Source organism: Triticum dicoccoides, chromosome 5A, assembly GCF_002162155.2.
Source record: "Triticum dicoccoides isolate Atlit2015 ecotype Zavitan chromosome 5A, WEW_v2.0, whole genome shotgun sequence".
Lineage (NCBI taxonomy): Eukaryota > Viridiplantae > Streptophyta > Magnoliopsida > Poales > Poaceae > Triticum > Triticum dicoccoides.
The window spans coordinates 681,431,900-681,447,272 of NC_041388.1; the positions used below are offsets into that span (position 1 = coordinate 681,431,900).

Consider the following 15,373-nt stretch of genomic DNA (forward strand, 5'->3'; position numbering starts at 1 on the left):
AGAACGACGAAGTTCTTCGCCATAAGCCTTTCCGGCAACGATCTTGCCGGGAGCCGGTGTCAAGAACGACGAAGTTCTTCGCCATAAGCCTTTCCGGCAACGATCTTGCCGGGAGCCGGTGTCAAGAACGACGAAGTTCTTCGCCATAAGCCTTTCCGGCAACGATCTTGCCGGGAGCCGGTGTCAAGAACGACGAAGTTCTTCGCCATAAGCCTTCTCGGCAACAAGCTTGCCGGAAGCCGGCATCGAGAACGTCAAAGTTCTCTGCCGAAGATAAAAGCCTTCCTGGCAACAAGCTTGCCGGAAGCCGGCATCGAGAACGTCAAAGTTCTTTGCTGAAGATAAAAGCCTTCCTGGCAACAAGCTTGCCGGAAGCCGGCATCGAGAACGTCAAAGTTCTCTGCCGAAGATAAAAGCCTTCCTGGCAACAAGCTTGCCGGAAGCCGGCATCGAGAACGTCAAAGTTCTCTGCCGAAGATAAAAGCCTTCCTGGCAACAAGCTTGCCGGAAGCCGGCATCGAGAACGTCAAAGTTCTCTGCCGAAGATAAAAGCCTTCTCGGCAACAAGCTTGCCGGAAGCCGGCATCGAGAACGTCAAAGTTCTCTGCTGGAGATAAAAGCCTTCCCGGCAAGCAAGTATCACTGGGGGCTGCGAGTGCCAAGAATCGTCCACGGCAAACCAGAGTTGCCGGGGGCTGCAATATCAGATAAGTCTTTCATCCCTCATCATGCATCCTCTTATGGACTGGGGAATGCGAAACCACGTTTCTTCCCGAAAACTGCCGTGCTCCCTCAACTCTAGGCCCTGGGGCTCGTTCTCGGGGCCAAGTTTGGTCGTAGTCGCGGCAGCAAAGGGATGGAATGAGGAGACCGCACCCACCTCGTTCCTGCCTCCGTCAAAGGCGTGAGAAAGGTCGAGCGACGTGGGGAGGCGGCAGGGCTTGTTGCCGGAAGATGAAATGTCTGTCCGAGGGATACCAAGGATTTGCTCCTTGGCGTGGGTTCAACCCGCGAGACAAATAACCCGGCAAGCATCCCCTTTTCATTAAAAAAACATCCCACTCAGGAGGCAGGTCAAGGAGGCGAAAAGGGCAAAAGGAGCGCCTAGGCGAGCTACGGGTGCCAGAAGACACCAAGAGAACATCCCGGGGGCCGTCCGAAGGCTGGACAGCGATGGCGGCGCTGGAAGCGGGGCTCGAAGACGGGGCGGCAGGACGTCAGCACGCTGTCGAGGGCACCACGCCCTCGTACTCCGACCTGACGGCCTTGTCGCCAGCCCTCTTCCCCTTCCGCGGCCTTCCTACGCCAGCCGCCCAAGGAGACGACCCCGGGGAGTTCAAGGAGCCGGCGACACGGATGACGGGGTCGCCGGTGCCGCGCAAAGCGGCGCCCGACGCCTAGTCGGACCCGCCACCCCACCGCTCGCTATCCTCATCGTCGCTGTCGCTCTCCTCCTCATCACTCTCGCTCGAGGAGGAGTCTTTGCTATCGGAGGAGCTGTCCACGCAGCACTTCGCCCGAGTGCCGAAGCACCCGAAGACCTTGACGGAGAGGAGATCGCCCTCCATCAACTTAAAATGGAGGGTAAACCCCTCCATCAGACTATGGATACGGGCGAACGTCTTCCACCCTCGATCAAGATACATCACATTAGGGGCTGGGAATACAACGGGGACTCGCGTGCCGCTGATCCCACAGCCCCTCATGTGCAATCTCAGTGTCTCGGGCGGATCCAACTCCATCACGCTCGCAAACAGAGCTGGGAGCCGGAGGCGACGACGAGGCGCCCGGCGCAGCTTGACGAAGAACTCACAAGGGTCGTCCCCTATATGGACCGCCGTGGGGGGAGGAGCCACCGGCGGAGGCGAAGCTGGCGCGCCGCCCCGCCCGCCTCTTCCCCGAGCGCCTCGACCTCGTCCTCGACCTCGTCCGCGACCTCGCCCCCTCCCTCTTCCCCTTATGGCTGGCTCTGCCACCACGGGCGCGGAAGAGGAAGAGATGCGCTGTCTGGCGGCGACCCTCGCCGCCACCGATGAAGGGCCTGGATTCCCTTTCTCCATGGCGGATGAGAGAAAGGGGAGCAGAAGCTGAAGAAAGGAGCAGATGAGAGAGTGCGGGTTTCTGTGCTCCCCTCCCGCTCTTTATAAAGGAGCGAGGTGGGGGCTCGGCCGCCCCACTCAGCGAATCAAGGCACGGGAAGAGCAGGGAGTCGGGGTCAACCCGCTGCCTCTGCTCGCGACGGCCCAGTTTCCCACTTCCACCGTCCACGACTCCAAGCGCATGGGAGCCGCGTGGCGGGGATGCAGAACCAAGGCGACAGATGAGGTGGCCTCGCTCCGCCTCGTGATCGCGGGGAATGGACATCCCAAAAACCGCGCATCGGCCCCGACCAGTAAATGCATCACGCCCCCACACCTACCTCCATTTACGGAGGAGGGCGTGAACCGTCCCCATCATCGTGGCCTGACGCATGCTCGAGGGGCTTAGCCCTGCGCACGCCGCCCGCGTCACCCACGACGCCGCGTTTGACGCGTGCCGTTCTGGGCGTGCACGGTGGGAGCGGAGAGATATGCGGCGTGACCTAGGCCGCGCGTGCCCGTGCACTATTTTGGGCCTGGCCCAACAGCGCTCGGCACCGTGTATGTCCCAGGCCCGGGGGCTCTTGTCGGTGTACTAGAGTAGGGGTACCCTAGTATCCCGAACTCGTGCACGGGCAGTTGCAGCACCCCGCGGCAAGGCTTGCCGGGTGACCGCCAAGACCCTCCGTGGGTTCCCTTGGAACCATTCAATAACAAAGCATTCAAGATGAAGAGACAAGGCCTCGGCAAGAGGAGCTTGCCGGGAAGAGAAAAGGCCCCGGCAAGAGGAGCTTGCCGGGAAGGCCAACCACGGCACTTCAAGAAGCTTGCCGTGACGCGCCCTGCATCCCGGCAAGATCCGGCGAGCGACAAGCTTCCGGACTCGGCAAGATGACGACCCTGGCAAGGTACTTGCCGGGGGCCAGTTGCCACTCTGTACCCATGCTCCAGCGCACCCACCCGCGTGTCGCCATGAGGCTTCCTCAGGGGGCACGTGGCGGGAGCCTGTGCAGCCAGGGGTACGTGGTGGCAAGCGGAGATGAAGAGAAGGCCATCATGGCAAACTGTGGCGCTCCTAACGGTCACTTTTTGCACTGTTTAGGCAACTCAGACAGGCATTCAATGCACTTGTCCCCTGCCGTCAGAATTAGGTAGGGTGCACTGTGTCTACAGTAGCGGTAGGTGCAGCTACCGCATTCTTTTTCCATTTCTACCCCTCTCGTCTACGTTGCCACCTGTCGGTGACCCCTTGAGAATATAAAAGGAGGCCCAGGCGCAACGTAGAGGGGGTTCGGCCAATTCGGCTCATCCAAAACACCAAAAACACTCCCACGCTCAGTCTGGCAGCGTCCATCGCTCCTGAGCAAGAATTCAATACACACAAACAAGCAGCAGTAGGGTTTTACGCATCCGTGCGGCCCGAAGCTGGGTAAAACCGCTCGCGTGTACCACCTCGATCCGCTCTTTGTGCAACCTCCGCCTCCCTCCGAACCGAAAGGGGCCCTGTCCCCATAGGTGTTGGTGGATCAGCCTCCCCGACAACGGCCGATTCTCCCGTCTGCATCGGCTTACAACGCCGTGGCCGTTTCACGCGTTCGCACCGGCTTACAACACCATGGACGACTTGCCCGTCCGCTCTCGCGGCTGGTTCATGCGTCCGCGCTAGCTTACAACGAGGAGGACAACTTGTCCGCCCGCGCCGGATTACAACATCGCGGCCGACTCATCTATTTGTGCTGCATCTGAAGCTGCGGTCGTTTTTACCGTCCGTCTCTCGCGGCCTGGTCTACATCAACATATTGGGCCGCACCTCTCTGCATGAGCTATTTATTGAGTATAAAAGTCAGTCACTGCTCGGGTAATCCGGTTTTCTTCCAACAACTCTAGAGAAAATTATCATGTATTCTCAGCCTCGATTTGCACTGGATGGTTCAATGGGCAGGCGCACAAGTCGTCGCCACTACAGTTTGGTTAACTTCAAACAGCCAGTTGGAAGGAACCATTGGCCGGGTTGCTGACACAGCTTATATGGGTCATTTATAACCCGCCGCAGTCACCTCAACCTTCTGTGGATTCACATTGCATTATCAACGCCAAGGATATACCATGAGTGTTGCGAAGATCATTAACCCGCCACCTTACTTCCGGCTTCAACATATGACAGTGGTCCGCTGTTCAGCTATATGGCGGTTTATATCAGGGCCAAGTATGAAGAATCTCAAGCCAACTCCTCGAGTCATCTTGAGACTCGGGGGCTACGATGAAATGACTCAGAAAATTTTGGCAGAAAATTCAAAAATACGGGTCACATTGGAGGGAAGATAACCTGGTCCCGAAGGCGATTGCTATATTGATGAAAATTTAAAGGTCGTCGGACGATTTCCGGTTCAAAATGAAGAATTCCGTTTTAAAATCCGGTTCAAGGGAAATTTGTCTCCCACAAAGCTCGGAAGCTCTCAATATCCGGTTTAACATCCGGTTCAAGAAGAATATTATCTCTCGCAAAAAAATTGAGTTCTCGGAAAAATCAAAGGCTGCCAAAGAGAACTCGTTGCCATGATGCACTGTTCAAACATGGGTATCCGATCCGGCTTATACGCCATGCTTACAAAAACAATTAGGGGTTTTTGCTTTATAGAGCGAAGTTATGATTATCCTTTGATCCGGCTTATTGGCCACAAAAAAAACCTAGGGGGCTTCTACCCAGGTTAAAAGGGACCAAAGAGAGTCTGTTGCAATAGCACAACTCAAACATAGGTGCACATTGAGCATAGCTTAGAAATATTGCTTGGGGGCTCTTTTGTTCTAAAGAACAATAAGTTGCTATAACCCTTGTGATAGGCTTAAAAGCCAGGCTTGAAAGCCAGGTGTATTCACCTAAAACCCCGGGTTATCCTGCGTTTTTAAGTAAGTCACTCCGCCCAGGTATGCCTGGAACAACCCGCCGAACATTTGACAAGTCAATCTTATGCAGACCCTAAACTTGTCAAAGTTAAAATGACGATTGGTTAATGTGAGGTCCATCTTATAAGGTTTGTAAAACGGTTTAACTCAGTGGCCTGGCAGCCCATGAAAAGCCTCGTTTTTCGGCCTGGCAGCCCATGAAAAGCCTCGCTTCTCGTTGGTTTTTTATTCGATAGTTTCTTTCTTTTTGAGGTTTCTTTGACAAGACTTATAAAGTTTTATGATTATAAATCACCAGAGTTTATTAACCCGGCTTGGCTTTTGACTATAAGTCGCCAGTATGAGATAATATCCCGTGTTTATTAACTCGGCCTGGTTTTCGACTATAAGTCGCCAGTTTGAGATAAGATAATATCCGGTGTTTATTAACCCGGTCCGGCTTTGGTTATAAACGGGCAATCTCTGATAATTTCCAGTGCTCAAATTTTGGGTTATCACCTTTACTGCATAGGTATGATAAACCGGCAGTGTGAGCAGATATCACAGGTATGATAAACCGGCAGTGTGAGCAGATATCACAGGTATGATATTTTGTTATGATTATAATTAAACTAGGTCTGGCTTTGGACGCTAAGTCGCCAGTATATATTTGGATTGCGCCCTTCAGGAAATCCAGGCGGCCCGGAAGATTGCGGCGGGTAAGGCTTTTGTTATGCAAAGCAAGTCTGTGAAGGAAACATTCCTATTACTTACCCGAATTTGGAGTTCTCCAAGGGCGTTTACGGATTTTCTGCGTAGCATATCAGATGTTGCCGAGTTCTATCGAGCCGAAGAAGGGAGTTCTATGGAGAAGCTGTTCTGGTCTCAATATCTTGGACCAGAACATCCGTTATCCTTCAGCGACCAGCTGAAACAGTTGGTCGAGCTGCACAAGGCGGCCGAGCTGGCCATGAAGGAGCTTATAGTCTGACTATCGCCTGCCGCACCGATGCCCAGCAGCTACTTCATGAAGGAAATATGCCCTAGAGGCAATAATAAAGTTATTATTTATCTCCTTATATCATGATAAATGTTTATTATTCATGCTAGAATTGTATTAACCGGAAACATAATACATGTGTGAATACATAGACAAACAGAGTGTCACTAGTATGCCTCTACTTGACTAGCTCGTTGAATCAAAGATGGTTAAGTTTCCTAGCCATAGACATGAGTTGTCATTTGATTAACGGGGTCACATCATTAGAGAATGATGTGATTGACTTGACCCATTCCGTTAGCATAGCACTTGATCGTTTAGTTTGTTGCTATTGCTTTCTTCATGACTTGTACATGTTCCTATGGCTATGAGATTATGCAACTCCCGTTTATCGGAGGAATACTTTGTGTGCTACCAAACATCACAACGTAACTGGGTGATTATAAAGGAGCTCTACAAGTGTCTCCAAAGGTACATGTTGGGTTGGCGTATTTCGAGATTAGGATTTGTCACTCCGATTGTCGGAGAGGTATCTCTAGGCCCACTCGGTAATGCACATCACTATAAGCCTTGCAAGCATTGCAACTAATGAGTGAGCTGCGGGATGATGTATTATGGAACGAGTAAAGAGACTTGCCGGTAACGAGATTGAACTAGGTATTGAGATACCAACGATCGAATCTCGAGCAAGTAACATACCGATGACAAAGGGAACAACGTATGTAGTTATGCGGTCTGACCGATAAAGATCTTCGTAGAATATGTGGGAGCCAATATGAGCATCCAGGTTCCGCTATTGGTTATTGACCGGAGACGTGTCTCGGTCATGTCTACATAGTTCTTGAACCCGTAGGGTCCGCACGCTTAAAGTTCGATGACGGTTATATTATGAGTTTATGTGTTTTGATGTACCGAAGGAGTTCGGAGTCCCGGATGAGATCGGGGACATTACGAGGAGTCTCGAAATGGTCAAGACGTAAAGATTGATATATTGGACGACTATATTCGGACATCGGAAAGGTTCCGAGTGATTCGGGTATTTTCGGGAGTACCGGGGAGTTACGGGAATTCGTATTGGGCCTTAATGGGCCATACGGGAAAGGAGAGAAAAGACTCAAAGGGTGGCCGCACCCCTCCCCATGGGCTGGTCCGAATTGGACTAGGGAGGGGGGCGCCCCCTTCCTTCCTTCTCCTTTTCCCTTCCCTTTCCTTCTCTTCTACTCCTACTACTTGGAAGGGATCCTAGTTCTACTAGGAAAGAGGGAATCCTACTCCCGGTGGGAGTAGGACTCTCCTAGGGCGCGCCATAGAGATTCCTATATGACGCTTGTTAGCGTCAAATCTGCGTAGCTTCGCTGAAGAGCGGGACTTGTCACTTCCACTTGGGCCGGCCCATAATTCAGCTTCGCACAAGTTTTTTCGTTGCGACCGTTCCTGTTTCTTCGTTGCGGTATCTTGGGAACCTTGGTGAATGTACTTGGCCGGTTTTGGGAATTTTCTAGAAGGTTCCCTATAGTTTTGGGAACTTTCTAGAAGGTTCCCTGGACCGGTTTTTTCTGTTTTGTTTTTACTAGGTTTTATTCTATTTTTGATTTTTTCCTTCTTTTTCTTTTTCTCTGCTTATTCCTTTCTTTTCTTTTCTTTTTTTTCTTTTTTTACTGTTTCTTTTCTCTGTTTTACATTTTTAGTATATAAAAGGTCCACCACGTATTAAAAGATGTTCATCGTATATTAAAAAAGTATTCACCTATATTATTAAAAAATGTTCATCGTATATTAAGAAATTGTTCACCTTGTATTTTAAAGATGTTCATCGTATAACAAGAATTTGTTCAACGCATACTATGAAATGTTCATTGTGTATTTGGAAAACTTGTTCAGTGTATATCACAGAATCTTCAATGCATTTTTACAAATTGTTCAGTGTATATGACAAAAACATTCAATGTATATTTCAAAATTGTTCATGTTTTCAATTTTTGTTCACTTTTTACAAAATTCGTATTTTAGAAGTTGTTCGAGTTTTGATTTTTTTTCACATGTAAAAAATCATTGGCTTTTCTGAAGGAAATTTGTTCACATTTTCCCAAGTGGAACTTTTTAAAAACGGGTCGGCCTCTGTAGCTATTACTTAATAATTTGCGCTGCATTGTGGCCAAGTATAGATGGCTAGCTCGGCTGGTTAGCAACCGTAGTTTGTACAGTGCGGGAGGGAAGTTCAAGTACAGGATCCTGCGTAATTTTCGTGAGTTTTTTACATTCAGCGTCTACAAATGGGCCGGCCCGTTTCGCGTGCTCTTCAGCGAATGCTCTGCTGTTTGCCGCTCGCGAGCGTCCAATAGGACCTCTCCGTCGGCCCCTCCCCTCCTCCACTTCTTTATATACGTGGCCAGGGGGCACCCCATAGACACAACAATTGATCTCTTGATCTCTTAGCCGTGTGCGGTGCCCCCCTCCACCATAATCCACCTCAATCATATCGTAGCGGTGCTTAGGCGAAGCCCTGCATCGGTAGAACACCATCATCGTCACCACGTCGTCGTGCTGACGAAACTCTCCCTCAACACTCGGCTGGATCGGAGTTCGAGGGACGTCATCGAGTTAAACGTGTGCAGAACTCGTAGGTGTCGTGACCTCTCCGTCGGCCCCTCCCCTCCTCCACTCCTTTATATACGTGGCCAGGGGGCACCCCATAGACACAACAATTGATCTCTTGATCTCTTAGCCGTGTGCGGTGCCCCCCTCCATCATAATCCACCTCAATCATATCGTAGCGGTGCTTAGGCGAAGCCCTGCATCGGTAGAACACCATCATCGTCACCACGTCGTCGTGCTGACGAAACTCTCCCTCAACACTCGGCTGGATCGGAGTTCGAGGGACGTCATCGAGTTGAACGTGTGCAGAACTCGTAGGTGTCGTGCGGTGTACGTGCAATGCACATTGATATTAGGTAATATATTAATTACACATAAATATTAGTTAGGATATTATTTACGTATTAAGTATGTGATTAGCATTGGCGTTAATATTTGGTATGATATTAACTGCACATTAAATGTGTTGAGCGCTCACCATTGAAGCAGTCTGAGTCGTTGGATTGACCTGATTTGATGGTCGGGATTTGTTGAATCTGCCCCTTTGGATTTTTTAATATTAATATAGATAAGTATGTGATTAGCATTGGCGTTAATATTTGGTATGATATTAACTACACATTAAACGTGTGGAGCGCTCACCATTAAAGCAGGCTGAGTCGTTGGATTGACCTGATTTGACGGCCGGGATTTGTTGAATCTGCTTCTTTAGTTTTTTTATATTAGTATAGATATAGATATAGATGATTTAGTTGACGACTTGTTGGGTCTCCTTAACCTTTACAACTCAGTCATTCCCGGCCCATCCCGGCCCTCCTTAACCTTGCTGGGTCTTAGCCCAGCCAATTTAGGGTTTTAGCCCAGCCGCAGTCAATCTCCAACCTTCGCTCGTGCTCTGCTCTCCGTGCGGAAGGCGGCTGGCCGGCGGCAGCTACGTCACCTGGCAGCGGCGGGCGACCGGACGACGTACACGCAGGTCAGTGCTGCTCCGTCACAACGGGATCTGAACTCAGGTTCTCGTCCCTTCAAAAACTCTAGCCCGTCGCCCGCGGCTGCGAAGAATGCCGCCATTTTCGTATCCCCTTCATGACATTGGGGTGTATCCAGTCCTTTCATAGGTCTGTATGGATTTTCGTGTTTAGATCTAAATGGAACGTCATGCTGGAGCACTGCAGACTTGAAATTCTGCGTGATTATGCCAACAAATGATTTGGCCTGTCTATTAGTTATAGCTTCAGTGAGAATTTTTCACCATTATGTTTTATTGTAGTATGTACTGGAGAAATCTTGTTTTTCCCAAAGGTCTCCAAGCAAGCAGTGGTCAATATGAATGTACAAATCTTGTTTAATTAGATACCATCACACCAAGAGAATCAGTTCAAACAGGCTCCACGCATCACATTGCTAGGATCAGTTCAATAGTAACGATTGGTGGCGTGTAACATATGAAGTCCGAATTTGTCACTTAGATGCATGCCTTTGTTAACTAAAATCCTCCAAAAACAGTTTCTTTGGTCATTTTGGGGTGAAGAGCCGGAGCCTTATCGTTTATCTAAATTTACTGGAAAATGACCTGCAGATAGTTGGTGTTTAATGTGAATGTAGAAATCTTGTTTATTTAGATACCATTGCATCATGAAGTTTGGCTGAAACATGGTTGAAGCATTACATTGCTTGGAAGAACTTTTTTCTGTACCTGCTTTGTTACAGTTCAGACATTAAGGGCTGTGGCATGCCTATTGTGAGGAAGTTCTTAGTAGTTTGAATTTCCCAAGTGGGAGGTGTTGTGCTATGTTCCTATGGCTGTGCTAAAGGGGCATACACTATTGTGTATTTACATTGCTAGGAAGAACCTTTTCCTGTGTACTTGCTTCGTTGCCTGGGCTATCAGCAGATACTAGTGTAGTTCAGACTGTTAATTGACTGCTGCCCATGCCACTTTCAGTAAGTTTTTTCATTATAGTTCGTAGTATTTTCTAGGCGGAAGGTGTAGTGTTATGTGCTTATGGCAGTGCTAAAGGACATGCAATTATTTTGTACTCCCTCCGTCCGGAAATACTTGTCATCAAAATGAATAAAAGGGGATGTATTTAGATGTATTGTAGTTCTAGATACATCTCTTTTTGTCCATTTTAATGACAAGTATTTTCGGACGGAGGGAGTATTAGGCATAACTTTGACATATGTATGCTTACAACGTGTAGTTTCAGTACAAGAGTAACGATTGGAGGCGTGTAACATATGAAGCCCGAATTTGTCAATCAGATGCATGCCTTTGTTAACCAAACTTGTCCAAAAACTGTCTCTTTTGTCATAAGATGATAGTTACAACTTTGTTCGGGGTTTGGGGTAAAGAGCCGGAGCCTTCTCTTTTATCTCAATTACTGGAAAGCGACCTGCAGATAGTTGGTGCTTAATGTGAATGTAGAAATCTTGTTTATTTAGATACCATTGCACCACGAGGTTTGGCTGAAACATGGTCGAAGCATTAGATTGCTAGGAAGAACTTTGCCCTGTACCTGCTTTGTTACAGTTCAGACATTAATGGCCGTGGCATGCTGCTTGTGAGGAAGTTGTTAGTAATTTGAATTTTCCCAAGTGGTAGGTGTTGTGCTATGTTCCTTTGGCGATGCTAAAGGGCATACAACTATTTTGCATTAGCATATCTTAGCCTACATGGTGTTTTCAGTTCAGAGTACTGATTGGGGGCAAGTAACTGATGAAGTCTGAATTTGTCACTTAGACATATAATTATGGGTATTTAGCCTATCTTAGCCTTATGGTATGTTTGTTAAATTGTGTTTTAATTCAGAGTAATGATTGGAGGCAAGTTACTGAGGAGTCTGCATTTTGTGCTTTGGACACATGCTTTTGCTGAAGAAACCCCTTTTACCAAAACAGTCTCTTTGGGCAAAGTTTATTATGCGGGACATTCTTGCAACAAATTGCATTGTTGTTCATCCATTGTTCGTCACATAGTTTGTTTGTGGGAAATTGTACACCTTTTTCAATTGACAAGTTTCTAAGAAGGCGGACCAAGAACACTTCGAGTTTACTTCAGAAACCTTTTTGTTTGACAAGAACATTTTGTTTGAGAAATCCTTGTTTGTTAATCACTTAAATTACCCTTTTGATTGGATTTCATTTTAGTTACTTATTATTTCCACTGGCCACTGATAACTTGAGATAAGTAGTTCCTAGTAAACCTGTCATATTGATTGATGCTGGTTTTCACTGCAGGTCTGCTAAAGGAGAGCAACATGGCAACACTTAAAGATGTGGCAACGCGGAAGCCTATTCTAGCGACAATCCGCCTCCTAGTTCCTGCTGGAGCAGCCCGTCCCGCACCCCCTGTCGGACCAGCTCTGGGTTTCTACAGGCTCAATCTGATGGCTTTCTGCAAGGATTTCAATGCAAGGACACAGAAGTACAAGGCGGAAACTCCGATGCAAGTCACGCTGACCGCCTACAAGGACAGCACTTTCGAGTTTGTAGTCAAGTCGCCATCGGTCTCATGGTTTCTCAAGAAAGCAGCGGGCGTCGAGACAGCAAGCAGCCGGCCAGGCCACAACATGGTGACGTCCCTCTCACTTCGCCACGTCTACGAGATCGCGAAGCTGAAGCAGACCGACCCGTTCTGCAAGCACATGTCGCTCGAGGCCCTGTGCAAGTCCATCATCGGCACGGCCAAGTCAATGGGCATCGAAGTCGTCAAGGATCTCTGACCGGGCCTCGAGCATAGTTCATGTTGCTCCCATCTGCAGCCGCCTAGTTTCATCTGGCCTGGAAGAAGGTAGGGATCAGATTTCTTTTGAAGGAGAGAACATTTGCTGCTAGATCCGTTGAAATCATGCCTCCCTTTTCTGTGATCAATTTGTACCATGTGACACATTTCTTCAGTGCAACCACATGAGGTTGGTGGTTGGCTAATAAGTTTGTTTCAGCCTGTGTGTTGTGTAACTCTGGGACAGAGGCTTGGCACCACTGAACCTGTCTAACTGGAAATTGCAACTTGAACTCCTTCCATGTGAAGATGTTTGCTTGGTAAGGGGACATTGTTGCCGTGGACTTGGTTTTTGGTAACAGGAAAATTGCCCATGTGAAGTAGTACTAGTACTCTTCTCCACCTACTGAGAGGACATGCATATGTTGTGAATTTGCAGTTAGTTCCATTGTTATTGTTTGCACAGGCTTTAGTTTTACATGAAGACATCTTGGGTCACATTTGAATAGGATTTTCCTGTTTCTCCTATACTAGAATCGTAAGGTGGAGTTGCCAATTTGCTCTGTTTGATGATCACTCGTTTGAATCTGCACTTGAATCGGATCATAGTGCTGTGGGACCGACTGTTTCAAGGGATGCAACGCAGTAAACCAACAAGTGACTGACGAAATGCAACACTCGAAAGGATCTGCGAGATCTACTTGTTCACTAGAGCAGGCAGTACAATTATTGGGAATCTACTACAGGTAGTCTGCTACTGAAGGTCTGAAGCGACGAGCTCCGATCAACGTCAGCTTCAGAGAGGGACAGCGGCGAGGCTCCGTTCAGCTCGTGGCGGAAGCCATGGACGGGTGAGCGGCCAGGAACCCGGCGTAGCTCGTGGCATCGTCGTCCTCGGGCCCGGCGCCATCGTCGGTGTCCCACAGGAAGGCGGCCTGCGCGGCGAGGACGTGGCTGTTGTGCGGGTCGGCCCTGGCCGCCCGGTGGAAGTAGCTGGAGGCGCGCTCCTCGTCGCCGTGCACCTCCCACACCAGCCTGGCGTACTCCGACAGCAGCTCGCCGTCGTTGGGGTCCGCCAGGATCGCGCGGGAGTAGTACTCCTCCGCCCTACGCCGATCCCCTTTCACCTGCAACATTCCGAACGTCGCGTTGGCGCCATTGTTAGAACTTTTATCTCCGGATCTGAGTTCTGAAGTGCAATCGCCGGCCGCGGCAATGGCGGCACTGGAGCAGAGCAGCGAGGGTAGTGCGTACCTGGTAGAGGAACTGCGCGTAGTTCCTGAGGAAGAGGCCGTTGCAGGGGTCCTCCTCGATGAGCCTCTTGTAGTGGATCTCGATGCCGGAGCGGTCCCCTCCCCCGCCGCCGGAGGCTACCAGGTAGCCTCCCCCGGAGCCGCCGTCGATGCCGCCCCCGCAGTCGGCGCTCAGCAGGCCCGAGCCCAGCCGGTCGATCCCGAGGCCCCTGGCCAGGAACAGCGGGTGCTCCTGCGCGTACGTGCTGCCGAAGCCGAACTGCCCAAAGCTCGTCTCTTGGTCATCGTCCTCCTCCTCCTCCTCCTCGCCCCTGGCCCCGTCGCGCGCCGTGAACGACCGGATCGTCTCGAGCGCCGGCCTGGGCCGCGGCGGCAGGTGGTGGTGGTCCTCCGCGCGGCCGCCCAGCGCGGCGAGGTTGCCGTCCGAGCACGCGCGGCGCAGGCCGCCCCCGCCTCCGCGGGAGCGCTCGTGGTCTGAGGCCGAGCCGCCGCCACCGCCGGCGGACAGGCTGCAAGAGATGGCCGGCGGGTGGTAGGCGACCGTGGGCGAGGACTCGGCGAAGTGGACGGCCGGCGAGTGGCCGCCGGCGCCGGAGGTGGCGTGCAGCGCGCCGAGCACCGGCGTGGACGCGCTCCTGACCAGCATGGCTGCTTCTCTCTCTGCCGCAGGCGCGGGCACGGTGCGAGACGAGCTCAAGGTCTCGTAGACGGTGGGCACTGTTGATGACGCTGGTTGTTGGAGGCTGTTGTAGCGCAGGGCATCGGTTTTATGGGCGCGCGCGACATGAATTAGGGCATCTCCAGCCGCGCCCCAGGAAGGCCTCTTCACGCGTTTTTTTTGCGCCGGCGCTGAAAAATCGGTCCAGTCGCGTTCCCAGAAGCCCGATTTTCGCCGGCCTGGAACGAAAACAGCGCCGGCGGGTTCAGGCCGAACCCGGCGCGCTGGGGGCGCCCGGGGGCGCCGGGCGAACTTTTTTGGCGCGAAAAAGCCGCGGGCCCACCGCGTCAGCGACACGGCTCTCTTCTCGGCTCTTCGTCGTCCTCATCGCCTCGTTTCCCGCGGCGAATCAATATCAAAGTTGCCGCGCCGGTCAGCCTGCGCCATTGATGTCTCACGGCATCCGGTCAGCGCGCGCACCTGCAGCTCCGGCGTCCGCATCGGCGCCAACGCCTCCCCACCCACCGGCCGCTTCGTCCTCGTCGAGCCCAAGCCGGAGCCCGGCCTCCCCGCGGAGTACGAGGAGATAGCCCGACGCGGCTTCTCCGACGAGGACGCCCTGCGGTGGGCGCGGGACGACTACCTCCGCGACGAGATGGTCCGGCAGCGCCGGGCCCTTGAGGAGATCACCGCCCGCAAGCGTGGGCGCGAGGACGAGCACGGCGTCGTGGTCCTCGACAGCGACGACGCCCTCGGATCGTCCAACCCGCCGCGCCAACCGGGGGAAGGATGCAGCAGGGACGGCGGAGGCGTAGGCGGGGGCGACGACGACGACGACGACGACGGCGGCGGTGACTACACGCGGTTCTACAGCCTCCTCGGTATGTAGAACTGCGTGGGCGGGCGGCGAGGGAGACGGCGGGGGTAGCCCGCGGTAGTTTTTTTTTCTTTTTTTGTAAAATATGTTTAAGTTTGAACGAACTCGTCGATGTTTGCATTAAATTTGAGTCATGTTTGCGCTGTTTTTGATTTTTTTGACTAACTGTGGACGCCGCGATTGGGGGGCATCACGCCCCCAGTGCGCGGTTTAGCGCCGGTGCGCTTTCAGAAGGCGTTTTTTTGTCTTTCCTGAAGGGCCAACGGCTGGAGATGCCCTTAGGTGGTGAAGAGGAGAGGCACGGC

The 15,373-nt window shown here is 51.3% G+C and overlaps 2 protein-coding genes across 2 annotated transcripts; one reads left to right on the top strand and one right to left on the bottom strand.

Annotated features, from left to right (window-relative positions):
* The first annotated feature begins 9,378 nt into the window (after window positions 1-9,378).
* Window positions 9,379-12,660, top strand: LOC119304107 (54S ribosomal protein L19, mitochondrial-like). The gene is made up of 2 exons (XM_037581267.1): window positions 9,379-9,532; window positions 11,797-12,660. The coding sequence occupies exon 2, from the start codon at window positions 11,817-11,819 to the stop codon at window positions 12,279-12,281; it is 465 nt and encodes a 154-aa protein (XP_037437164.1). The 5' UTR covers window positions 9,379-9,532; window positions 11,797-11,816; the 3' UTR covers window positions 12,282-12,660.
* Window positions 12,661-12,873: 213 nt separating this feature from the next.
* Window positions 12,874-14,282, bottom strand: LOC119304105. Its single transcript, XM_037581266.1, has 2 exons — window positions 13,535-14,282; window positions 12,874-13,407 (listed from the first exon to the last, which is right to left on the bottom strand). Exons 1-2 carry the CDS (start codon window positions 14,177-14,179, stop codon window positions 13,105-13,107), a joined length of 948 nt encoding a protein of 315 aa, XP_037437163.1. The 5' UTR covers window positions 14,180-14,282; the 3' UTR covers window positions 12,874-13,104.
* Between the last annotated feature and the right edge of the window lie 1,091 nt (window positions 14,283-15,373).